General features: G+C 50.5%; 1 protein-coding gene and 1 non-coding gene across 3 annotated transcripts; one reads left to right on the forward strand and one right to left on the reverse strand.

Moving 5' to 3' along the window:
• Positions 1-56: 56 nt before the first annotated feature.
• Positions 57-150, reverse strand: TRNAI-UAU (transfer RNA isoleucine (anticodon UAU)). Its single transcript has 2 exons — positions 113-150; positions 57-92 (listed from the first exon to the last, which is right to left on the reverse strand). It is a non-coding gene; the product is annotated as a tRNA-Ile (tRNA).
• A 3,355-nt stretch (positions 151-3,505) lies between these two features.
• Positions 3,506-26,767, forward strand: HAAO (3-hydroxyanthranilate 3,4-dioxygenase). 2 transcript variants are annotated; one of them, XM_078872220.1, is made up of 10 exons: positions 3,506-4,099; positions 5,231-5,309; positions 9,782-9,865; positions 12,963-13,069; positions 15,850-15,939; positions 18,198-18,241; positions 18,628-18,776; positions 19,223-19,291; positions 20,049-20,131; positions 25,625-26,767. In XM_078872220.1, the coding sequence occupies exons 1-10, from the start codon at positions 4,017-4,019 to the stop codon at positions 25,716-25,718; spliced, it is 882 nt and encodes a 293-aa protein (XP_078728346.1). In that variant the 5' UTR covers positions 3,506-4,016; the 3' UTR covers positions 25,719-26,767. The 2 variants fall into 2 exon arrangements, with proteins under 2 accessions (XP_078728346.1, XP_078728347.1); XM_078872221.1 differs by having other exon boundaries at positions 13,002-13,069.
• Positions 26,768-26,964: the final 197 nt, after the last annotated feature.

Raw genomic sequence — 26,964 nt, forward strand, 5'->3', positions numbered from 1 at the left:
CACAGCTGCATCATCACCGATGCCCCTGAGAGGTCAATTGAATAAAAAAAGCCCTCTGCTCCAGGTGAGGCTCGAACTCACAACCTCGGCATGGCCAGGGCAAGTACTGCCTTATAAGTACCGCGCGCTAACCGGTTGCGCCACTGGAGCATTGAGATGCCCTCTGAGTGTAGTGACCTCTTAAAAGTGGTTAGACAAGAATGGCACGGAAGAGAGATAATCTCTGAGAGAGCGGTGGCACAATGGTTAGCGCGCTGCTCTTCGAGCTTGGCGACCAGGGATTCGATTCCCCGCGCACGGCTATCAACACCAGTGCCGATTATGTAAATTAAAATGAGTGCCTCGCGCGATGTGCAACCATCGCTATTACTTTAATTTTGTCATCTTTTATACAACGATTTGCAAAAAGCAACGCACAAATGTTATTGTTTGGCACTGCACATCCAATGAACACGTGGATGGAAACTGTGTTTGCGTAGTGTTAGATGCTTATAAACATCAGTGCAATTCTAAATCATTCTGAATGTGGTGGGAAGCGGTGGGATTAGCCCCTCTTCCTACCCCCCCCCATCTCCCCGAATCCCCGCGGACTCGGTCTCGGGGGTGAGGCACGAGAGTTGTGAATTTCATCTTCCCCAGCCACGATGCCCCCCCCCCACGCCCCCCCCCCCCCCCCCAGTGCGGAGCGCGTGCGCCCCCTGCTGGTGAACTCCACCCGAGGCGGCTCGATGGTGGCTCTCGGCGTCCCGTTTTGACAGGCGCAGCCCCTGCAAGTGCCGGCTCACGCCACTGCTGGCGGAAGGGCGTGCACTCGAGGGAGCTTCTTTCCGTTTCTCTTCCTCTCTGTCTGTCTCTCTGGCTATCGAAAGAGACGGTGCACTGGGGCCAATATTCCACGTTCGCCAAGACGTCTTGGCAGGGCCCCCACGCTTTACCCCCCCAGCAGAAGCGACCTGCTGGCCATCGCTTGAGGTGCAGCGATATACGGCGATGGTCCAGATGTCTTGTGATCCCCAATTAAATGACCCCCACCCCCCAAAAAAATGTACTTCCAAAAATATCAACTTTAAGAGAATTAAACGCGCTTCACAAGACATCTGGACCACGCTGGGTCCATTGCTAGGTGGTTCGAGGAGGGCGTTGGCGCGCTGCGGTGGGGCTGAGTCTGGATTCAGGAATCGGGCACCGTCGTTTCAAGTGGCGCTCCTGGAGGTCGCATGGCACCGGCGACCTCTGCAATGCGCGTCCAGGGTGCTGAGCCATCGGTGTCGAGCACTACACCCGCAGGCATCGAAGAAGGTGGAACGAGAGCTGAGCAGGGTGCCGAGATGTGAACTTCTTCGCCTGGTTATGCAGGAGGTCGTGAGTTCAATCCCGACCCCGACTGACGCCCGCTGTATGCATTTGGAGTTGGCATGTGCTCTCTCGCACAACGTGGTCGCTCGGATTTTTCACTGCGGGCTCTCCCGGTTTTTTGCCCCTCCAGATTTCGAATCAACGTGCGTTTAGCATAATTTGTCTTGCGTATACATTTCGAGCTATCATTTGTGATAGCCAGGTGGGCCTTCATCTGGTGGAGTGTTTGTGTCTCTTTGGCAGTCTTTGGGTCTCTAAGGGAGTCTATGAGACTCATGGATCAGTGAAACACGCGATGTGCGGTTTAGTTTGGAAGCGTGGAGAGGCGCGCGCTTGGAGCTACCCTGGAAGCCAGAAAGAAGAGCGCGTGGATCAGAGGACACGCGCAGCTTAGAGAGACGTGGTGAGGACTGCAGGGGGACGTTGGTGGACTTGGGCATGCAATGTGTCACGAGGGATGATGATGATGATGATGAGGACAACACGGTGCGTGGAAATGTCCAGCAGCCAAGTCCTAACAAACGTGTTGTTCATCTTCTTGGTTCTTTCGGTAAAGTCACGTAGAAGGGAAATAATAAAATAATAATAAAACATACGAAAATAATTCTCACGACGTTTCGGCCACAACGCAAGCAGCCGTCCTCAGGTGAAGAACAGGTCTGTCGGAAAGACACTGTCTTTCCGACAGACCTGTTCTTCACCTATTATGTTTTATTTTTATTATTTTATTATTTCCCTTCTACGTGACTTTACCGAAAGAACCAAGAAGATGAATCCCTGCAGTCACGAAAGCTTTAAATCGAAATTTAAACGTGTTGTTGTTGTTGATTCGACATGTGGAGGTGAGCTGGAAACCCGGAGGGACACGGAGAAAGATCCACGTGACCACGGGGAGAGAGAGAGAGAGAGACATCTAAACTCTAAATATGCAGCACACTTCAGGGTCGGGATCGAACCCACGATCTCCTGCGTACCAGGCGAAGGAGTAAACATCCCGGCACCGCAGCCACCCATAGGCAAGGGAACACGCGCGAGAGGACATCCATCGCGGAGATGGAGCGATGGAATTAGCTCGCGCTGGGCCAGGAGGAGGGGGATCGTGACATCACATCGAATGACGGCAATGGATTAGCGGAGGCTTTCATCCAGCAGTGGATTGATTATGACTGATGATGGCAATGGGCATTCGTTCAGCCGTGGCTGTGAAATAGCCAATAATCATGATGAGAGATGTTTTATTCGTGATTATTATCATTCATTGATGGTGGAGATTGTGCGCGTCATGTACATTGCGAGAGGCACTTGCAACAAAAACAATGTGATGACGACGACGATGATGACGACGACGACGAATCCGAACAAATCGATTCGCCGATGTTGTGTCGTTGGCTGTGGGTCAACAATTGTCGGAGCGTGGAATGCGCTGAGCTCGCAGAATCCTCGAGCCAATGGGGGGGGGGTGGACGAGGGGGGAGGGGCAGCGGTGGGGAGACGCCCCTCCCCGCAACCCGCCCCACACCCACCCTAATCAGCTGATTACCGACACCCCCAAGACGACCATCACCTGCACAGCTTGGCATTGCCATTAACACGACATCGCCAGCAGCACGGGCATCACCGCGACATCGCGAGCATCGCCATCGCAACCATCACTCACGCCACTAGCATATCACAACCACAGCAACATCGCCAGGAAATATTAATAAAATATCAATAACATCATCCCCACTCCCTTCCCCCGCCCCTCCAATCAGCCGGTGCACCAATAACAACAGCCGCCAGTCGCCACTGAGTGGCGCTGATGTCAAACCACAGTACTTGTGCCAGGCTAGGTGCACCTTGAGGCCACGTGAAGTGTCTGAGGCTTACTGCTGGCAGGTCACTGGACAAAGTGACAGACCCAGCTGAGACGGAGTTGACTGATCTGCGACGACTGGCAGATGCCGTCACCTGTGTTCCCCACTGCCAACTTGCTGCGCTTTTTCGTCGCCCTCCCCCCTCCCCCCCAACGCAGATCTTCCGATTATGCAACCACGAGTACACGAATGATCTCGTCTCGCTGGGGTTTGAGTCGAACGCACGAATCCACGCCTCTCTCCGCCTCCCGCGTCAAACTCTCTCTCTCCCCGATTGCATTCCGCGGAGTCAACACACCCGCCACTCACAGCGACGCGCTGTTCGCCGACGGGACACGCGGGGCCTTCGTTGGACGGGACGACGTTGTTGTTGTTGGTGGTGGTGGTTGTTGTTGTTGTTAGAGTTGGTGTTGGTGGTGGTGGTGGTGAACTTGGTGGTAGCGGTGGTGGTGGGGTTTCTGGTGGAGTTGCTGGTGGTGGAGTTTTTGGTGAAGTTGGTGGTGGTGGAGTTAGTGGTGAAGTTGGTGAAGTTGTTCGTGGTGGAGTTTCTGGTGAAGTTGGTGGTGGTGGCGTTTCCGGTGAAGTTGGTGGTGGTGGAGTTTTTGGTGAAGTTGGTGGTGGTGGTGGAGTTAGTGGTGAAGTTGGTGAAGTTGTTCGTGGTGAAGTTTCTGGTGAAGTTGGTGGTGGTGAAGTTTCTGGTGAAGTTGGTGGTGGTGGAGTTTCTGGTGAAGGTGGTGGTGGTGGAGTTTCTGGTGAAGTTGGTGGTGGTGGCGTTTCCGGTGAATTTGGTGGTCATCTTGGATCATGGAGCTTCAGGTGGTGGCCGTGAGAAGGTGGATCGAGGAGAATTCGCCTTTCTTCACTCCTCCCGTGTGCAATAAACTAATGTGAGTGACGCCGACGCGGGATGATCGGTGGGCTTACAGCGACATTCACTCACGCGGGGTGGGCTTCGTTGATTTCTCAGTGATTAGGCACCGTAATGAGAACCACGGCCATCGCGAGATGTACACTGGATGTGGGTGTGCCGCATGCTGACACATGTTCTCGGTCACCGCTCGTCACGAGTTGGTGGCATGTGATTGACTGACAGAGCGAGAGGTCCACTGGTTGGGGGCTGTGCAGGATTTGGACATTTCCTGCACACTTGAACGTTGTGTTTTAATCCGTCGTGAATTTGATGAGCCGTCCAAAAAAAAAACAATAACATCACCGTTCGTAAATGGGCGATATACTTTGACCTTCGTGGAAATAACGACGTTTTTTGTAAGCCTCATTGAGTCTCGTGACCCGTTTTCCAGGAGGGTCCTGCCACGTGGCGACGTTTGTCCCGTTCTGAAAGAACAATGCTCGCGTTAGGGGTCATGGTTAGCGTTCGTTAGGGGTGTGTGTGGGGGGGGGTATGGCTGGTTAATCTTCTTCTTGATCTTTCTTTCGTATGGATGATGGAGCTGCAGAGCAACAGCTACACTCTCACATTCAGGTGGTTCAGCCAGTTACCTGCGGCAGGAGCAACGGTGTGATGTTATCTTCTTCGCCTGGTATGCAAGGAGGTCAGGGATTCGATCCCGACCCTAACGCCTGGATGTTTTCTTTTTCTTTCTCCGGCTCCTCTACATTTAGAAGCATGCGTCTCGAGTATTCAGATAGTTTTGCTGCTATAAATGTCCAATATGATAAGCCACTTGATTGAGCTATCATTTGTGGCCAGGTCGCTACTGAAAAACAAGTTGATACCTCAGTGGGCTTTGCCTGGTAGGAGAGGGATGGTTTAGTTTTTCTTTGTATGTTGTTTGGGGTGATTTGTTTACCTTTCTTGTACTTTGAACTCCTACCGCGTGTTTGTACGGTTTGTTGTTATAACGACAGAAATTCATCACTCATCGTATCCCTCCAGTGTAAACGCAAGATTCTGATTCTGTACCCCCGCGATGTCTCCTTCGAATGTGTGGATCGGCCATTGCGTCGTTATATAATTATTATTATTTAAATGACGTCACTGCCCCCCCCCCCCCCAGGCACGCGGCCCAGCTCAAGGTGATGTTCGTGGGGGGGCCCAACCAGCGCGAGGATTACCACATCGAGGAGGGCGAGGAGGTAATCCACGGGGGGGGGGGGGTTGGTGGGAGGGGGGGTTAGAACGTTACGTCAGAGGGTGGGGGGGTGGGGGTCAACCTCCACCCCACCCCCCTTCTACTGAAGGCGAAGCCCTCCCGACCACGTCGAGATGTTAACTACCTCGCCTTGTACGCAGGAGGTCGTGGGTTCGATCGCGACCCTGACGCCTGCTGCTGTATATTTGGAGTTTTAGTCTCTCTTTCTCTCTCATCATCATCTCTCCGGGTTTTTCCTCCACGTTAAGAATCGAAATCACGCGTTTAGATTGTTTGGCTGCTTTGAATGTCCACGTGATTAGCCGCTTCGTTGACCTATTATCTGTGACAGCCAGATCGCTTCTGAAATAGAGATAGATAGCTCAGTGATCCTTACCTGGTGAAAAAGAAAATAGTTCAGTTAGACTAAATTGTTAAAAACATAGGTAGAAACACTGAATTCATGCATTCAGAAATAAATAAGAAATATTGTGAATGAGTGATTTTCGAAGCAACATGTTTTCACGATTAAACTACCAGAGCTCAGCATTTCCATTTAGCTCCTGTACACGTATATACATACATTTTGCCATCGTACGCGAGGATGGAATAAACATTTCTAACCCACACCCAACTGAACATGCAAAGAACATTCAGCCGCACGGGAGGACACCTGAGAAAGAGAGCGAGGAGAGCGAGAGAGAGATTGCTGCAGTGAGTGGGAGAGAGGGAGTGGATTAGGGAGGAGTCGCGCACCCTGTAAGGCAGCGGTCTTCATCGCAAGGCCCGCGGGCCACTGGCGGTCCCTGGTGGCCTCTAGTGCGGCCTCTGACGTGCGGCGCCCCCGACAGCCCACGAGGATTCATCTTCTTGGTTCTTTCGGTAAAGTCACGTAGAAGGGAAGTAATAAAATAATAAATAATAAAAATAAAACATAATAAAATAATTCTCACGACGTGTCGGCCACAACGCCGAAACGTCGTGAGAATTGTATTTTATTATGTTTTATTTTTTATTATTTTATTACTTCCCTTCTACGTGACTTTACCGAAAGAACCAAGAAGATGAATCCCTGCAGTCACGAAAGCTTTAAATCGAAAAGCCCACGCGGAGTGACAACACCGCCCATCACCATCGTCATCCTGCTGCTGTCAACCCCCTTGACAATGGGTTCAAATTTGTGGCTGTCCTCACACTGATGATGTCTTATTGGCGAAATTGAAGAACACTGCTGTAGAACTTAGTGAAGAACTCTGCTGTAGAACTTAGTGAAGAAAACTGCTGTAGAAATTAGTGAAGACCACTGCTCTAGAACTTAGTGAAGAACACTGCCCTATAACTTAGTGAAGACCACTGCCCTAAAACTTAGTGAAGAACACTGCCCTAGAACTTAGTGAAGAACACTGCTGTAGAACTTAGTGAAGACCACTGCCCTAGAACTTTGTGAAGAACACTGCTGTAGAACTTAGTGAAGAACACTGCTGTAGAACTTAGTGAAGACCACTGCCCTAGAACTTAGTGAAGAACACTGCTCTATAACTTAGTGAAAACCACTGCTGTAGAACTTAGTGAAGACCACTGCTGTAGAACTTGGTGAAGACCACTGCCCTAGAACTTAGTTAAGACCACTGCCGTAGAACTTAGTGAAGAACACTGCTCTAGAACTTATTAAGCAATGGGGAGTCGCAGCCTTTCCCCGTGTGCTGTGAGCACAGTGGCGCATCTCTTGAGAGCCAGGCCCGAGTGCGGGCTCGAACCCAGGCGGAGTGCGTCTCGCGGACTCGTTCCGTGCAGCCTTGAACGTCTGTTTAAAGTTAATTTAACGTCGGCCTTCTTGCCAACGAGCCGTTGAATGCCTTTCTCTTTCAAACTGGGTCACGCTACAGGGCTGCGTGGGTCGGGCCAGCGCAGAGGGTCGGTATTTTGTATTATTATTAAGGACCCACCGACCCTATGGGAACCTCATTTGCCAGTAAAAATATGATAATTGGTTCTTTACCCTTCTATCTGGCAACAAAACTGACACCTTTTGACAAGGAGTCATGTTTGCATAGACCGCAATACCTGCAGTCATAATACAAACAAAAGAACATAACTCTGATAATGTGCACTGTCCTTAAAGTTGATTGATCCACACCCGAGACAGCTTTCCTTAGAGCCTAGTCTCATATGGGTTGGACCAGATGACGCCAAAAGACGCTTTTGGCGTCATATGGGTTGGACCAGATGACGCCAAAAGGCGCTTTTGGCGTCATCTGGTCCAACCCATATGAGACTAGGCTCTAAGGAAAGCTGTCTCGGGTGTGGATCAATCAACTTTAAGGACAGTGCACATTATCAGAGTTATGTTCTTTTGTTTGTATTATGACTGCAGGTATTGCGGTCTATGCAAACATGACTCCTTGTAAAAAGGTGTCAGTTTTGACCCACCGACCGTCTGGTATTCATCCAGGCGCATAGCGGCTCTTCAACTACCGAGTCATTTTTTTTTGTATCAAATTCGACAAAAAATATTCTCTCTTCTTGTCAGTTTGGTTGCTGTGCCCTGGGCTAGGGAAAGGTTCAGATGAGTTGAGGGTCAAGGCCGGGGGGGGGGGATTGTGAACTGTTGATGGGACTGTAGTCAGACTGGGAAGATGACCAATAGCCCCTTCGCCCGGCCCCCACCTTCATCCAGCAGTGGATTAACGACGGCATTGTCAATGTGAACGAGCAGAGGACCACCCCTTCGTCGTCGTTGTTGTTGTTACCCTGCAAAGGAAAACAATAAACTGATGTCAGTGTTCATAGTCGTTGTATCGCAATGCTCCTGTAATGATCGGAGCACTACAAGTTATCTGCTTTTATGTAGTCGAGTAGTAATAACAAAATGCCAAGATAATGTATTGTAGGTTATTTTTTTTATGTATTCTCAACGATTTTAAAAATAAATTCGGGCGAAAGAGTAACATTAGTAGGAGCACAGATTGAAAAGGTAGAGGGCAATTCTAGATTGGAAATTTTCGTGACTGCAAGGATCCATACTCTTTGGTTCTTTCGGTAAAGTCACGTGGGTATAAGATGAATTAAATCAGGAGGAGCATTGTTAAATGAACCGTGGTAAGTCTGCTGTGTTCGTTTTCCCGTCTCTTCGGCAGAGGTCGCAAACGGGTTTTGATTCCTTACCCGTACCCGGCCGCACCAGGGTCGCAAATGGGTACCCGTACCCGGCCGGGTACAGGTAGCCGTATCCTACCAGTACCCGTACCCTACCCGAAATGAGTGACAAACGGTTACTCACCAGTGACTCACGGCCTACCCGTACCCGTACCCGGCCGCACCAGGGTCGCAAACGGGTACCCGTACCCGGCCGGCCGGGTACGGTAGCCGGGTAACCGCCGTTTCAGCTCAACTCGGTGTTGATTTGTTACGCAGAACAACCCACGTGGCCAGCTACCCATCTAGTGTCGGTGGCGACAGCCAACAGCGGTCACTAACAACAGAGCTATCGTCATGGGACCTCCTTTGCCAGTACCAAAATATATTAATAGGGGTTTATCCCCTTTTTTCTGGCAACAAAACTGACACCTTTTGCAAGGAATCATGCTTACATTAACCACAATACTTGACTGCAAGTATTGTGGTTAATGTAAGCATGATTGTGGTTAATGTAAGCATGATTCCTTGCAAAAGGTATCAGTTTTGTTGCCAGAAAAAAGGGGAAACCCCCTATTAGTAGAGCTATCGTCGGCGTGGAGAGGAGGCCCAGCCAGCAGCCAGCCAAGATTCTCGACGAATATATTTTGTTGTTGAATAGCAGCTTCATGGCGATCGCTGTTCATACTCTCCCTATCAGTCCACAGTTCACGTGTTCCCTCGAGTTACTAATTCACCTGCGTCAACTCACGCCATGCTGCATATGGTTCAAGACAAACGTGTAAAAATATATTCCCCATTCCATACGGTAAAACCTTGACCAATGTCGCGCTCTAGTAAATCCTCAGAGAGCCACAATGATTTGCAACGATCAAGGTCCAGATTCAAATTTCATCGCAGCCAAATCTGTCAATGCCACCACCACCACCATCACGGTCGTCCATAGTGGGGGGGGGGGGTGGTGGGAGGGGCGGGGCACGTGTGTGTGTGTGGGGAGCGGTGGCGCAGCGGTCAGCGCGATGCGCTACTAACCCGGCCACCCAGGTTCGATTCACGTTCACGGCCAACACCAGTGACGAACATCTAAACCCGTCTTGGGTCCTCCCCTAGGTCGACTGAGCCTCGAATGAGTTGCAGGTGCGGGCGGTGTGTAAACGTCAGCACCGGTGGGGTAGACAAAACAAAGACGACCAAGCGTGGGTTCCTTACCGTGAGTTCTATGCCGTGGGTCCCTTACCGCACCCCGCCCCTCCTCCTCCTGCCAGCGGTCTGTTGAGATGACACGGGAGCCCTTCGCGTCTCTCGCTGTGTTTGTGTTGCCCACCGCTCTGTGGCGAGCAGCTCTTCTTCCAGATCGAGGGTGACATGTGTCTGAAGATAATGGAACGCGGCCAGAGGCGGGACATCCACATCAAGGAGGGAGAGGTGAGGGAGCCGTTGCTCGGTTACCCCCAGTGGCGCAGAAACTAAACTAAACTACTAAACTCTTTAAACCAGCATTGGAACCTCATTTGCCAGTAGCAAAATATGTTAATTGTTTTTTTATCTGGCAATAAAACTGACACATTTTTTTTTTACCAGGAGTCATGTTTGCATTGACCACAATACCTGCAGTCGGAATGCAAGCAAAAAACATAACTCTGATAATCTATGCCCTGTCCTTGAAATTTGAAGGACAGTGCATACATTATCAGATAAAAGGGTAAAAAAAAACAATGATCATATTTTGCTACTGGCAAATGAGGTTCCAATGGTGTGAATGCTCACCCCGAGCTCTCATACTCTGATGGTGCATTGTCTTTGAGTTGTGCGCCTTTTGGCGTCATCTGGTCCAACACCATGAGAGACTAGGCTCTAAGGAAAGCTGTCTCGGGTGTGGACCAATTAATTTCAAGGACAGTCCATACATTATCAGAGTTGTGTTTTTTGTTTGCATTCCGACTGCAGGTATTGTGGTCAATGCAAACATGACTCCTTGTAAAAATAAAAATAAAGGTGTCAGTTTTGTTGCCAGATAAAAGGATAACAAATTAACCCGTAAAAACAAAGTTTTTCACTATGAATCCTTTATATGCGTGGCATCGGTTTAATTTTATTATTCATTTCTGTTTTTCTTGAATAAGAGTTTCATTTTTATCACATTGGTATCTTAAATAAAATATTAAATTTTATTTTTCCTAAAAAGTGGAAAATTTAGGGAAAAAATTTTCACGAAAATAAATTGTCACGCACAACGAGTCTGTGCAAAATGTCAACTCGATTGGATCACGGGAAGTGGGTTAAAAAACGACCGAAAGATTTGCACGGTCGTAAGCGCGCAAGCAAGCAAGCGAACTTAATATAAAGGATTTAAAAAACAATTATCTTTAAACCAGGTGTGGCCCACTGAGCTGCCTCGCTCTAAACCAGTGGCTCTGCACCTCGGCTGCACGCTGCACCCCCTGGGGGTGTGAGATGCCCTTTCTGGGGGTGCGAGGCAAGGCCAGATATTGTTCTTAGAGGGTAAATCATCGAAAACACAAATTAAGCACGGCCACGTAAGTTACAACTAATTTATTTAATCAAAACCAATGTAGAAGGGAAATAATAAATTATAAAAACAATAACATTCTCACGACGTTTTCACACCTGATGATGATTGCTTGTGTTGCAATCGAAACGTCGTGAGAATTGTATTGTTTTATTGTTATTATTTTAATATTTCCCTTCTACGTGACTTTACCGAAAGAACCAAGAATATGAATTCCTGCAGTCACAACAGCTTTAAATATAGACAAAACCAATGTAGTTATTAACATCATAATTTTTTTTTAAGATTAAGAACCAAAGGGGTGCATGGCTTCAGTAAAGGTTAGGAACCACTAATCTTAACGCACATTGATCCTAAATGCGGAGGGAACACCCAGAGAACCCGGAGAAAAAAAACCCACATGACCACGGCGAGAGAGACACGCAAATTCCAAATATACAGCAGGCGTCGGGGTCGGGATCGAATCCACGACCTCCTGTATACCAGGCGAGAGAGTTAACATCTCCTAGCCACCGTGGCGCCGACATTATCAGCTCAGGCGGTGCGGCGAGCGGTCACGCGAGACCCCAATGTTTGATTTGTCTCACACGGCCGCACCTCGGGCTTGTTCCTCTTGCCTAGTCGCAGCATCACTGCGCTCACGGTCTCGAACATTTCAACGCTTGCAGGGGCGCTCCGCCTTCGCCAAGACGCAGCCGTTCGCGATCTTTGAGTTCACGAGCCCGATGCTGAAGTCACCTCGCGACCGCCGCTCATTCTCCCCAAGACGCTTTTGTTCACGCGTCTAAATGCATAGGGGGGTGACGTCCCCCCATGGTGGTTAATTATCCGATTGTAAAATCGTGGCGTTGTTGTGCGTGCAGCGATTGGTAGCCTGGTTGAGACCACGGACTGTCACTTCATTGGGGAGCCTGGTTTGAATCACATTGGCGTTTTGTCAGTGCAGAGGTCTCTGTGTAAGTCCATGGAACTCTATGTGAGTCTATGGGTTGCCACGCAAGCTATCGGCGACCGGGTACAGACAATCAACTCGCTACACTCGTGAACCCGGTGTTCATCGCAATGACGACGGCTAAATGTAGAGATTCATATTCTTAGGTTTTTTCGGTAAAGTCACGTAGGTAAAAAATTAAAATTAATAAAAGTAAAATAAAAATAAAATAAAAATCACGACGTTTCGGAGGCAACACAAGCTTCCGTCTTCAGGTGGAACCAATGGTTCCACCTGTGATGGTTCCACCTGAAGACGGAAGCTTGTGTTGCCTCTGAAACGTCGTGATTTTAATTTTATTTTTATTTTACTTTTATTAATTTTATTTTTTTACCTACGTGACATTACCGAAAAAACCTAAGAATATGAATCCTTGCAGTCACGAAAGCTTCAAATCTAGAATAGATGTAGAGAGTCTATGGATCTCCGAGTGAGTCTGTGGGCCTCGGTGTGAACACGTGCTTCTCCACGTGAGCCATTGGTGCCCGAGCCGAGCCCATCAATTCACTACAGTGCATTGACCTCGAGGCTACTACTCCAAACAAATACAAAGATCGCCCGTATAGACATAACGGACTGTTGGGGCAAGTTGCTGTTCGCCAGGGCAGGTTCATCGCTGGTACTGCCCGTGACCGGGAATCGGACTCGGGTCGCCCGGTTTGTAGCGCATGCACGTTAACCGCTGCACTACCGCTCCCCACACACATTCACACACGCGTACGCATTGACGTACACATACATACAAAGATCCCCCGTATAGCCGACACAGGCGAGCTGGCAAAGTGCAGCTCGCGGGAACCTCAAACCGGAGAACCCGGTTTCATCACAGGCGGCTAAAACGTCAATTCGAACGCAGAATCAAAGCGGTGCCGACGAAGCTCCCTGACCTCTGACCTCCACGGCTGCCTCATGCATTCCCAAGTCACCCCCCCCTGATCACCACCTTGTGAGCCCCCCCCCCGACTCGTCCCGTGTCTCTGACGACCCCCGCCACCTCGTAGATGTTCTTGCTGCCAGCTCGCATCCCGCACTCTCCCCAGCGCCGCGCGGGCACCGTGGGTCTCGTGGTGGAACGAGAGCGCCAGGAGTCGGAGCTCGATGGCCTCAGGTTTGTGGGGGGGGGGCTAGGGTGGGGGGGGGCTACGGTGGGGGGTGGGGCGGTGGAGGGTGGGAAGAAGGGGGGATGATGATGGAGGAGGGGGGATGGGTGTGTGGTGTGGGGGGGGGCGGTTATCGTCCGTGACGGTGGTGCCCTCTTCTGTGATGCCACTTGGCCACGTGGTTATGTTGCCAGTCATATTGTAGAGAGAGAGAGAGATTGGCAGTCATCGGCACAGCAGTGGAGTCTTGAGCCCGAGCTCTAAGAGTGGCAGGGAGCCCACAGCACGAACTGCTGGGGGAGGAAGTTTCAGGCAAGAGGGGCACCAACAGCGGCAGGGGCGACACTGGCGATGTTGCCATTGTCTTGGTTGTAGAGATGAGCCCCAAGCTTTTAAAAATGATATTTTTTCTTTATTCCTTTAATCTTTATTTATATTTATCCAGCAGAGCCACACTGAGTCGTCAGATAATCTTTCAGGAGGGTCCTGCTGCTACAGTGGGTTTCTATTATTTAAAGATGCTTCCAGCTGATTAATGATGGGTGTGTTTATTGTTATCCACGTGGGAGAATAACCGGATGAACCAGGAGAAAACAGACGCCTTGCGCGAGGCGAGCAAACGCTCTATCCCCGTACAGATGGAAACAGATGGCGACTAGTCCACTTGCTCTAGCCAGGGCACGGGAAGAGAGTTTCACCGCAACATCTGTGCGGTGGTGATCCATTAACCACTCGCTGCTCCTCCATCAGCAGCGTAGCCACCACCACCACCGTCAATCGGCAGTCTCCCAGATCTATCACGACACCGTGGTCGATCCGCTGCTGGATGACTGATGCCCTCCACCCCGTTGAAGCCTTGTCGGTCAGAGGGGTCATTTGGCCACACTTCCCCCACCCCGAGCCTCCCACGCTGGTCACTCAGGGTGGGTTGTGCCGTGGTGAGGGCCGGGGCTGGACCACCTCGTGACGGTGGTCGTGGCCGGGATTCGACCTCGCCTTGCAACGGGCTCGGCTCGCTTCATGTGCACGCCCTCGTTTCGGCGCAAATCTATTGAGCCGCGCGCGGCCCAAACGAAACTGGCGAAGCGATGCATCCGCTCGTGAGCGTATCAACAACCTCTCATGTGTCTGATGGCCATCATCATCATCAGCAACAGCAGCAGTCATTTTATATCCACTGCTGGATGAAGGGCCTCATCATACTCAGTCGCTATCGCTCACGATCCGGTGCCGTCACCATCCATCTCGTGGTTTTTTTTTTCTTCGTATAAACACGGACCCCAAAAAAAAAATCGTTGTTCGATCCGGAACTCGGAGGCTGCGCGCGATCCGATTCCACCGCTCCGTCTCTTCCACCGGTGGGGCGGTGCTCGCAGTCAGAGAGCGCGCACAGGCGACGGATGCCGCAGTCACTCCCCGTCCCCCCCGCCCCCCGAAGTGACTGCGGCACAGGTCCAATCGGCGCCGCGGAAAACCCGAACCGGATCATTGGCCCGCGGCACGCTGGACTGGAGTCGCACCCGTGACCCCGGGGATGAGGGTTACCTAACAGGCAGAACAAAGAGACGCGCACGCACACACGCACACACGGGGGCAGGGAGGGAGGGCACAGTATGAACCAATGGGAGCACGAGCATCCATGCAGCCCAGGGAAACGCCCATCGAGAAACCTGCCCTGAATGAGGGGCATCAGTGTGCGCGCGTGTGTGCGCGCGTGGGGAGCGGTGGCGCGGTGGTTAGCGCGCTGCGCTAGGGACCCCCGGCAACCAGAAATTCGATTCCCGCTCACGGCCACCAACACCAGTGACGATTATCTGAACCGGTTCCTGGGCCTCCCCTAGGTCGACTCAGCCTCATATGATTGTGCACTTTGTGCGGCGTCTAAATGATTAACACTAGGGAGACAAAGGCGGCCGGGCACGGTGTTGGCCACCCACTCCATTCGTGTACCGTGCCGGCCTTCATAGGTGCTCGCTATTTGGGGGGGGGGGGCGGGGGTATTTGTCTTGTGTGTATCAGTGTGTGTGTCACATCGTGCAACACTGGGGAGACAAAGGCGGCCGGGCTTCTCTCGTGCGTCCTGTCAGCCGCCAAGGTGCCCGCTAGCAGCACTTGTCCCGCCAGCCTGTGTGAGCTATATGGGGGACATTTGTGTTTGTGGGCATCGATGTGCGCGCGCGTGTGCACACGTGTTTCAATTGTGAATGTGCGTGGGGAGAAGTGTGGCCTCGAGGTCAGTGACGAATATGTGAACTGGTCATGTGCCTCCTCTAGGTCGACCCTGGCTTAAATGATTACTGCCGTGTGCAAATGATTAGGGGGGCCACGGTAGTGAAATGCTAACTACCTCGTCTGGGATACAGGAGGTCGTACGTTCGATCCCGACCTTGACGCCTGTTGTATATTTGGAGTTTGCATGTTCTCCCCATGGTCGCGTAGATTTTTCTCCGGCTCCTCCTGTGTTTCTCTCCACATTTGTAAACACGCGGTTTAGATGATTTGGCTGCTAAACATCCCCACGTGATAAGCCGCCACTTCGTTGAGCTATCATTTGTGAGAGCCGGGTTGCTTCTGAGAAACAACCCTATAACTCAGTGGGCCTTACCTGGTTAAAATAGAAAAGAAATAACGTTTAAGTTAACATCACCACCGGTTAGTGTTTCTGGCCACACCACCCCTTCGTGCCCCGTGCCGTCCGTAACAGGTGCTTGCTTGCTTGCTAACATCACTTGCCCCAAGAGTCTATGTAGGCTACATGTGCGGTTCGGATCTTTATCTTTGACCCCAGATACTACGTTGGCGGATCATTGGAGGTGCTGTTCGAGCGATGGTTCCGCTGTGAAGACCTGGTCATCCAGCTCGCTCCCATCATCAAAGAGTTACGTTCGGTCTCGCCGAGTGCCAATGCTGATTGCCAAGAGGTGTCCTGCCGTGGTTCGTAATAGATTCCAGGGTCGTAAGATGGTGTGACACTGCAGAGGCGAGATGTTAGCTACCTCGCCTGGTATGCAGGAGGTCGTGGGTTAGATCCCGACCCTGACGCCTGCTATTTTTGAGTTTGCGTGTCTTTCTCCCAGCTGGTTGTTCTTTCTCCAGCTCCTCCGGTGTTCCCCTCCACATTTGGAGTAAACACGCGTTTAGAGGATTTGGCTGCTATACATTGCCACGTGATAAGCCATTTCGTTGGGCTCTCATTTGCGGCCAGGTCGCTTCTGAAAAAGAGCTACATAGCTCAGTGGGCCTCATCTGATCAATTAAAAATAGTTTCGTTTTAGCTTAGTGTGTCGTAAACCCCCATACCACCCGACATGGCCGATTAATAAAGCGGCCGATGTATTACTACTTTAGCAGCAGCAGCGGCGCATTGTTAGAGAGAGATCCACAACATCTGACAATATACGCATGGCGCGTTTACTCGCGGTGTCTTCATCACAGACATCATCCTCATCATCATCGTTGTGAGCAACATCATCATTCGCGTCATCATGACTTTCGGCGTCATCATCATTGGCATCATCGTCCGCGTCATCGTAATCATGATTATAATCATCATCATCATCGCCGTCGTTTCCATCTTCGGCGCAATCAGCATTTTTGACAGCGACATCATTGGCGAACTTTGAACATCATTAGACCTCCTTTTCCAGTTCCAAAATATAATAATAGGGTTTTTCCCCTTTTTTCTGGCAACAAAACTGAAACCTTTTAACGAGGAATCCTGTCTGCATTAACCACAATACTTGTGGTCAAATGCAAACAGAAAACACGCTCTGATAGCATATGCATTGGCCTTGAAACCGATTGATCCACACCAGAGACGGCTTTCTTTTGAGCCTCGTCTCAATTGATGCTAGACCAGAGGGCGCCAATGCATATACTATCAGAGTGTGTTTTTTGTTTGCATTTTGACCACAAATATTGTGGTTAAAGCACACACGTGATTCCTTGTATAAAGGTTTCAGTTTTGTTGCCAGAAAAAAGGGGACAAACCCTATGATGAGCTTTGAACACTTTCATCCTTGGAATTACGTTTGTATTGTTCGCCTTTTGGCTTCCTCTGGTCTGACACTGCGGGCGAGACAAGGCGATAAAGAAGGCTGTGTCTGGTGGAAGCCAGTCAGATTCAACGACAATACATATATCAGAGCATGATTGTTTGCCTATTTTACCACGAGTATGCAAAGTGTATGGAGACTTGATGCCTTACAATGGGTATCTATTCGATGGTTCAACATCCTAACACCCGTTTTATTGCCAGAAATGGTGAAGCCTATTAAAGCAAATCCATCATCATCATCATCATCACCGGCGCCTTCGTCACAGAAGAGGTAGGGAACCGGTATTTGAGTGTCCCCGGTGCGTTTTGGCCCAACTCCAACACCGGCACCTCGGCCAAGTGCTTGGGTTGCCCGGTGACACAGACCAACCGTGGCCAAGTGTCACCCAGCCAGATTCACTGCCATAGATTTGCCTGCGTGTGTTGTGCCTGCGTGTGTGTGCCTGTGTGTGGCGAGCGGTAGTGTAGCGGTTAGCGCGCTGCGCTACGAACCCGGCAACCCGGATTCGATTCCCGCTCACGGCCAACACCGGTGACGATTGTCTGATACCGGTCCTGGGCCTCCCCTAGGTCGACTCAGCCTCAAATGAGTACCCGGTGCGGTGTGTAAACATCGCCACTGGGGAGACAAAGGCGGCCGGGCGGGGCGCTGGTCACCCACCTCCTCGTGTGCCGTGCCGGTCTTCATAGGTGCTCGCTAACAGCACTTGCCCCTACAGTCTGTTAAGCTATACGGGGGATCTTTGTATTTGTTTTGTGTGTGTGTATGTCAGTGGGTGGAGCCTCAAATGAATACCTGGTGCTTTGTGTAAAATAATCGCCACTGGGGAGACAAAGGCGGCCGGGCGTGGTGCTGGCCACCCACCCCCTCGTGTGCCGTTGCTGGCTTGAATAGACGCTCATGAACAACACTTAACAGCACTTGGCCCAACAGTGGCTCATAGCTTGGGTTTGCATGGCCACATGGTGGCACAAGGTGGCTGTACTTTAAGTCCAACTTACGCGACAAATTACGTGCTGACCGCCTGAGCGTCACCCCTCCTCCTCCTCTTCGTCCTCAACGTATTTGTCTCCCTCAGGTTCTTTTCTTCTGAGCAGTGCCGGACCAAGACACCACTTACCGGTGAGGATTTCGCCGTTTTGCAGGCACCGAGTCAAAGATAGTTGTTGGGTGGAGAGACCGGCATTTCTTTTTCTCAAGAGAAACTTCCTTGCGCGTGGCCTGCAATGCAACACTCTGAGAGGCAAGGGTTGGTGGATCACCGCACGCGTGACAAAGTTGCGAGACTCCATGGGCATCGAGTTGCAATCACTGCGATTTAAGATGACGTTGGAATTTTCATTGTGAAGAATCACCCACCAATATGGCAGGCGGAGGAGGAGGCGCTCATCAATCCAGCAGTGGATTTACAGAAGGGCTTGTACCTGTAGCTTGCTCGTTTTCCTGATTCATCACTGCCCCCCTCGCCCCCCCCACCCCCACCCCTTGTCCCTCCCCGCCCCCCATAGCTGCCCAGAGAGTGGATCCCCCGTTCCCGTTGGAGGTGGAGCGCGAGGTGGAGCCTCCGCTGCTCTTCTCCCCGTGGCTGGAGCGCCAGCGCCTGAACCTCCAGGAGGGGCGTGCCCAGTGCCCCTTCCAGGGCCGCTACGAAACCCAGGTGGGCCAACCCCCCCACCCCCCCATGTCCCCCTTCCTCTGAATCCCCCGGCCCCAAGTTCCCCCCCCCCAAAAAATCCCCCCCCAAATCAACCCCCCCCCCCCCCCCCCCCCCCGCAGACGTAGCCGGACCAGCTCTGTTCCGAGGGTTTACGTAGCTCGGCGCACGTGGGGACATCCCTCTGTCTCCCTTAGCAAACGTCCACTGACCGGCGCGGTGAAGTATGGTCAAATAGAGGTCACGACCCCTCGCGGCGTGGATCGGGCCCCTCGTCATCCAGCAGTTGATTGGCAAAGGGGAATGTGACGCCGAGGGAGAAAGACAGCGTGCGCATGGGCGGAGCGAGAGGAGGTTAATTTGTTAAATATGCGTGGTTTTCACACATTTTAAATTCGTCATATGTTGTGTTGTATAACATACGTGTTGCGTTCGTTCGTGTGTCGCAGCTTAAAATCTACGGAGCCGGGCAGAGCGAGGGTGACGGGGAGGAGGCTGACACGTGGATCTGGCAGATGGTGCGTCCACTTGGGCTGCAATGCTCGCTGAAATGTTAGCTCCCTCGCCTGGCATACAGGAGGTCGTGGGTTCGATCCCGACCCTGACGCCTGCTGCTGTATATTTGGAGTTTGCGTGTCTCTCTCCCAAGTGGTTGTTCTTTCTCCAGGTCCTCTGGTTGGTCGCGTCGACTCTTCTCCGGGTTCTCCACTTTTGCCCGCCACATTTAGAATCAACGCGCGTTATAGAGTAGTGGGCTGCTGTGAATGTCCATATGATAAGCTATCACTTGAGGCCAGGTCGCTTCTGAACAATAGCTATATAGCTCAGTGGGCCTTGCCTGGTAAAATAAACAAAATAGTGTAGCTTATAGTTTAACATGTTTAATATGGTTAATGAGCCTCATCCTGGTCTCATGGGTTCTAAAATAATAAACTAAAAACTATTTTATTTTACCAGGAGAGGCCCACTGAGCTTCATCGCCCTTTTCCAGAAGCATTCTAACCACAAATGGTCGCTCAACGAAACAGCGGCTTATCACATCGACATTTATAGCGGCCAAATGTTGAGTCTAAACGCGGAGTGGAAAACCCGGAGGACCCCGTGAAAAATCCACGCGACCACCACGGGGAGAACACGCAAACTCCTAAATACACACGGGTCATAAGGGCCGGGATCGAACCCACAACCTCCTGCATACTAGAGGCGAGGTAGTTACCATCTCGCCGGCCGCGGTTACACAAAACCACTTTGACACTTGTCGTGCGGACGATGCAGGAAGGGACGTCTCAAGTGGCGGTCGGAGACGTGACCCTGGCCCTGGGTCCCGACGACAGCTTGCTGATACCCGCAGGGACCAGGTACACGCACTCTTATTCCCTGCTCTCCCACCCCACGTTTTGTTTTCACGATTCGTATTATCATTGCGTAGTTGCAGAACACAGGCCGAGGGGCCCAATATGTTAAGCGGGCGACAACACACAGTCCTCTACTGTCGGCAAAGTTCGGAATCAGAATCAGCATTTACACTGGAGGGATCCGATGAGCTATGAAGCTATTTTGTCACAGATGTGAAAAGTATAGGACAACTAAGAAAATCACACAAACAGTAATTTGTAAAACAAAGTTTATTTCTTGCTGTAGTTGTCCCACCTGTTGACGATTGCTTGTGTTGCAAACGAAACGTCGTGATTTATTTTATTTCTACCTACGTGACTTTACCGAATGAACCAACGAGCATGGATTCCTGCAGTCACGATCACGAAAGCTTCCAATCAAGTTAAAATTGCATACGTACACCAATTCACCAAGCGAGGGCAAGGCAGCAGAACAGCAGCAAGAAGAGTCCCAGACCACACCAAACATCGACACACAGCCCACCGTTAGAATCGCACATTACGAGTGTGACTCGTTTATTGAATTGAGCGAGATTATCGTTGTTATACGCTCGTTGGGGGGAAAGAGACGACGATGATGACGATGATGGGAGGAGCGAATTCCAGAGTGGAGCAAATAGAGAAGTGAGGGTCAGTGTGGTTGGTTAGTGCGTTGTTGTGACCTGCAGTGTGGTGAGTGGGTGAGTGTGTTGCTGTGACCTGCAGTGTGGTGGGTGAGTGAGTGTGTTGTTGTGACCTGCAGTGTGGTTGGTTAGTGAGTGTGTTGTTGTGACCTGCAGTGTGGTGAGTGGGTGAGTGTGTTGCTGTGACCTGCAGTGTGGTGAGTGGGTGAGTGTGTTGTTGTGACCTGCAGTGTGGTTGGTTAGTGAGTGTGTTGCTGTGACCTGCAGTGTGGTGGGTGGGTGAGTGTGTTGTTGTGACCTGCAGTGTGGTGAGTGGGTGAGTGTGTTGTTGTGACCTGCAGTGTGGTGAGTGGGTGCGTGTGTTGTTGTGACCTGCAGTGTGGTGAGTGGGTGCGTGTGTTGTTGTGACCTGCAGTGTGGTGGGTGGGTGAGTGTGTTGCTGTGACCTGCAGTGTGGTGAGTGGGTGCGTGTGTTGTTGTGACCTGCAGTGTGGTGGGTGGGTGAGTGTGTTGTTGTGACCTGCAGTGTGGTGAGTGGGTGCGTGTGTTGTTGTGACCTGCAGTGTGGTGGGTGGGTGAGTGTGTTGTTGTGACCTGCAGTGTGGTGAGTGGGTGTGTGTGTTGTTGTGACCTGCAGTGTGGTGAGTGGGTGCGTGTGTTGTTGTGACCTGCAGTGTGGTGAGTGGGTGCGTGTGTTGCTGTGACCTGCAGTGTGGTGGGTGGGTGAGTGTGTTGCTGTGACCTGCAGTGTGGTGGGTGAGTGAGTGTGTTGCTGTGACCTGCAGTGTGGTGGGTGGGTGAGTGTGTTGTTGTGACCTGCAGTGTGGTGGGTGGGTGAGTGTGTTGTTGTGACCTGCAGTGTGGTGAGTGGGTGAGTGTGTTGTTGTGACCTGCAGTGTGGTGAGTGGGTGCGTGTGTTGCTGTGACCTGCAGTGTGGTGGGTGAGTGAGTGTGTTGCTGTGACCTGCAGTGTGGTGAGTGGGTGCGTGTGTTGTTGTGGCCTGCAGTGTGGTGAGTGGGTGCGTGTGTTGCTGTGACCTGCAGTGTGGTGAGTGGGTGCGTGTGTTGTTGTGGCCTGCAGTGTGGTGAGTGGGTGCGTGTGTTGCTGTGACCTGCAGTGTGGTGGGTGAGTGAGTGTGTTGCTGTGACCTGCAGTGTGGTGGGTGGGTGAGTGTGTTGTTGTGACCTGCAGTGTGGTTGGTTAGTGCGTTGTTGTGACCTGCAGTGTGGTGAGTGGGTGTGTTGTTGTGGCCTGCAGTATAGTGAATGGGTGTGTGTGTTGTTGTGACCTGCAGTGTGGTGAGTGGGTGCGTGTGTTGTTGTGACCTGCAGTGTGGTGGGTGGGTGTGTGTGTTGTTGTGGCCTGCAGTGTGGTGAGTGGGTGCGTGTGTTGTTGTGACCTGCAGTGTGGTGGGTGGGTGTGTGTGTTGTTGTGACCTGCAGTGTGGTGAGTGGGTGCGTGTGTTGTTGTGGCCTGCAGTGTGGTGAGTGGGTGCGTGTGTTGCTGTGACCTGCAGTGTGGTGGGTGAGTGAGTGTGTTGCTGTGACCTGCAGTGTGGTGGGTGGGTGAGTGTGTTGTTGTGACCTGCAGTGTGGTTGGTTAGTGCGTTGTTGTGACCTGCAGTGTGGTGAGTGGGTGTGTTGTTGTGGCCTGCAGTATAGTGAGTGGGTGTGTGTGTTGTTGTGACCTGCAGTGTGGTGAGTGGGTGCGTGTGTTGTTGTGACCTGCAGTGTGGTGGGTGGGTGTGTGTGTTGTTGTGACCTGCAGTGTGATGAGTGGGTGAGTGTGTTGTTGTGACCTGCAGTGTGGTGAGTGGGTGAGTGTGTTGTTGTGACCTGCAGTGTGGTGAGTGGGTGCGTGTGTTGTTGTGACCTGCAGTGTGGTGAGTGGGTGCGTGTGTTGTTGTGACCTGCAGTGTGGTGGGTGGGTGTGTGTGTTGTTGTGACCTGCAGTGTGATGAGTGGGTGAGTGTGTTGTTGTGACCTGCAGTGTGGTGAGTGGGTGAGTGTGTTGTTGTGACCTGCAGTGTGGTGAGTGGGTGAGTGTGTTGTTGTGACCTGCAGTGTGGTGAGTGGGTGCGTGTGTTGTTGTGACCTGCAGTGTGGTGGGTGGGTGTGTGTGTTGTTGTGACCTGCAGTGTGATGAGTGGGTGAGTGTGTTGTTGTGACCTGCAGTGTGATGAGTGGGTGAGTGTGTTGTTGTGACCTGCAGTGTGGTGAGTGGGTGCGTGTGTTGTTGTGACCTGCAGTGTGGTGAGTGGGTGCGTGTGTTGTTGTGACCTGCAGTGTGATGAGTGGGTGAGTGTGTTGTTGTGACCTGCAGTGTGGTGAGTGGGTGAGTGTGTTGTTGTGACCTGCAGTGTGGTGAGTGGGTGTGTGTGTTGTTGTGACCTGCAGTGTGGTGGGTGAGTGAGTGTGTTGTTGTGACCTGCAGTGTGGTGAGTGTGTGTGTGTGTGTTATTGTAGCCTGCAGTGTGGTGAGTGGGTGAGTGTGTTGTTGTGACCTGCAGTGTGGTCAGTGTGTGTGTGTGTGTGTTATTGTAGCCTGCAGTGTGGTGAGTGGGTGAGTGTGTTGTTGTGACCTGCAGTGTGGTGAGGTAGTGCGTTGTTGTGACCTGCAGTGTAGTGAGTGGGTGGGTGTGTTGTGACCTGGAGTGTGGGGAGTGGGTGAGTAAGTGCGTTGGTGTGACTTGCAGTGTGGTGAGTGGGTGGATGAGTGCGATGTTCTGACCTGCAGTAAGGTGAGTGGGTGAGTGCGTTGTTGTCACCTGCAGTGTGTTGAGTGGGTGATCTTCCTAACTTTGATTTAGCTGTACAAATCATGTATCGTATAAAACAAAAAAAACGGGAACTTACATAACCCGTTAATATACAAACGCTGAGTCAACGTTGGGCTAACGTTGAGTGAACGTTGGCATGTGGTTGGTACCATTCGATCAACCTCTGGCCCAGCGTTCCATATATCTCCTGGGAACCAAGTTGAAAACTATGCAGTGTTTAGCATCAAGGGGAGGAATTGTATTTCATACGAAGAAAGCCCCCCACCCCAAACAACTATATGAGAGCACCCTAGATCTATAACAGCCCTTGGCCCCCCAATCAAGTAACACTCATTGCATAGCCCTTTGGAGCCCTGGCAGAGATAAACTAATTGGCACTCGAAATGTATTTCTACGGCAGGATACTGCATCTAAGCTTCTTCACCCAAAGAGTGACCAACGTGGAAGTAGCAAAAAGGTCGCACGTAAAAGAAGACCTCGTGACGCAGGCAGCGATGAGAAGGAAACTGGAACGAGTTGAACACACGTGTAGGATGGAGAGCAACAGGACAATTTTAAAGTGTGCTGTTCGGTAAGGTAAAATGTAAGGAACCAGAAAGAAAGGAAGACCTAACAGAGAATGGCTTGACGACGACGTCGTGAGAGATTGGTGCCAGAAAGATGTGGCCACCACTACTTGAGCATATTGGCACAAGACAGAGGAGAGTGGAAAGAAATGTCGAAATGTGCAGTGTACACCTTCGAGCGATCTGCCCATTAATCCTGGTCATGATGACGATGGGGCCCTATTGCCACGATGTTACATTTTCTTAACATGGGCCCTTTGGCCTGTCATGCATCCATTTAGAGGTGAAGGTTGGCAGAATTGAGTCGAATTTTGGAAACGTTTCAAAAAGCCCCCTGGGGCTGTGAGGTGGCAGTACAGAGAGTGGGTCAGTCAACCCGCGTGTACAAGAGCATTGGGTGTTCTTATCTCAGGCCCCGCATGTGGCACCGTTGGTCTTGGCCGCGTGGGTTTTTAATCTCTGCGCTGCAGCCGTTGTTTGTGAAACGCAAAAAAAAAACGGGCGCCACATTCATCGTCAGCTGCTTGTCCGCTCAGTTCTGAGATCTTTCGACGGAGGAAATTTGACGATCGCTCAGAGTCACCAGAAGCTCTCACGTAGCTAAAGCAACGCAGGTGTACGTTTGCAATCGTTGCAACGCAGCCATACGCACCAAGATTACAGTGCGGGCTTCCCCTTGCTTCATGCGGCTGTAGTAGATGCGTTCCAAAACAACGGGCGCGCAAAGCATAACACTGGTCAACACACTTTTTCTGGCATAAGGTATTCCAACGGTTTTAAGGTAATTTTGGGGTGCTGATTCCAAATCTGGCATCAGTTTTTGTCTATAACATCAGGTTTTTGAGATATAAAATATTGCATTTTCAATAAGAATTGCAGAAGAAAAATATTAAATAAATGTGGATATCTACATGAAATGATATTATAAACACACTATCCTAAAAATACAGCACCATATTTTAACACTAAAGCAGTCACTGACTCGCAACAACTTGCAATCATAAGTGACAGGAGTTAATTTCGGGTAAAATCAATGAAAATGGGGAGTGCCGATAGCATAAAAATGAGATGTGATAGAGCAAATCTGAGATCAGATTTGGAATCAGCACCCTGAAATTAGTTTAAAACAGCTGCAAAAGTCCAAGCCAGAATTTTTTTTTTGTTGACCAGTGTTATCGTGTCGCGTGGACTGCACAGTCACCCAACCCACAATGCACCGTACAAGACAACCGCCTGCCGACTAGTGCATACAATACACACACAATGTTGTCCCACGTCCGACCGCTGAGTGAGCGAAGTCGATGAGCACGGTTGGCCACGTACGGTGCGAAAGAAGTCCAACATACGTACATAGAATTCAATAGGCATGTAGCGAATTTTTTGGTTGAAATATGTTTGGCCGCACATACGGGGAATCGTGGAAGCCGAACCCGCACACAGCGAGGGAAACATGTGCTGTTATCACCCCTCTGGTCCGTGCCACGCCAGGTACCAGTGGAAACGAGACGCGGGCTGTACGAGTCTCTACCTGGTGCAGAATCCTTCTCGCAAGCTGCCCTACAATTCCCGCTGGCGCAGCTGAAATCAAATCAAGCTCTCGAATCATGTGTCCGCTTGGTATGAGCGCCGTCAAAATGTTTTAACTATTTAAATTGTACAAGGTAAGGCCCGCTGAGATATACAGCTCTTATTCAGAAGGTACGTGGCGACAAATGATAGCCCAATGAAGTGGATAATCGTGTCGAAATGTATAGCAGCCGAATACTCTAAACGCGTGTTGTTGATTATAAATATAGAGGGTAAAACCGGAGGGCCTGGAGAAAAATCCACGCGACAACCACGGGGAGAACACGCAAGCTTAACGTATACAGCAGGCGTCAGGGTTGGGATCGCACCCACGACCTCCTGTATACCAGGGGAGGTAGTCAACATCTCGCCACAGCAGGCTAACTCGCGAAGGAAGGCGCTACGCTTCACAGGCGGGGATTGTCCGCAAATGTTCTCGCAGTAGGGGGCGATGTCGCTGCGTGGTTTTACTCAATTAGATCATTTGAGATTTAAAGCTTTCGTGACTGCAGGGATTCATCTTCTTGGTTCTTTCGGTAAAGTCACGTAGAAGGGAAATAATAAAATAATAAATAATAAAACATTATAAAATAATTATATTATTTTATTTTTTTGTTATGTTTTATTTTTATTATTTTATTATTTTCCTTCTACGTGACTTTACCGAAAGAACCAAGAAGATAGGTCATTTGCGAAACTTTTTTACTTAGCAAATTTGGAGTGTGACGTCAGCAGGCGTGAACTTACTCTTTTTAGAACGTCATGCGATCTTTAAGGTTCACTGTAAAGCTGACGGTGCACGGAATTAACGGTTAATACACACACGATTAGTATGGTTGGCTACGTACGGCGCGACAGAAGTTCAACATACATGCATACACCCCACAGTGTTAATCAGGGCGGCCTCTGAGTTTGAACCGCGAACCTCTGCAACGAGCTGTAAACGCGCGACTACCGCTCAGCCGAGAGACAAACGAGTCGTGTTACCGCGATATCGGACGATGTAAAATCCACGATAATTGTATCGGCCGTTTTAAATATATATCGTCCTCGTGATTATATAATCGTTTAAATTTTACGAACAAATATATATATTTTATCCTGAAATAATGTTTTATTGAAATAATAACAAACTTGATCATTAAAGTTGCGAGCAAAAAAAAACCGTTATCCATTCGATTCATGTGTTCGGGAGGAATTGATGGCATGGCGATTATGTGACGTCATCACTTGCGTAATTCATTTACGGGAATAGTTCAAAT

This window comes from Lampetra fluviatilis, chromosome 33 (assembly GCF_964198595.1).
Source record: "Lampetra fluviatilis chromosome 33, kcLamFluv1.1, whole genome shotgun sequence".
In the NCBI taxonomy this organism is placed as follows: domain Eukaryota; kingdom Metazoa; phylum Chordata; class Hyperoartia; order Petromyzontiformes; family Petromyzontidae; genus Lampetra; species Lampetra fluviatilis.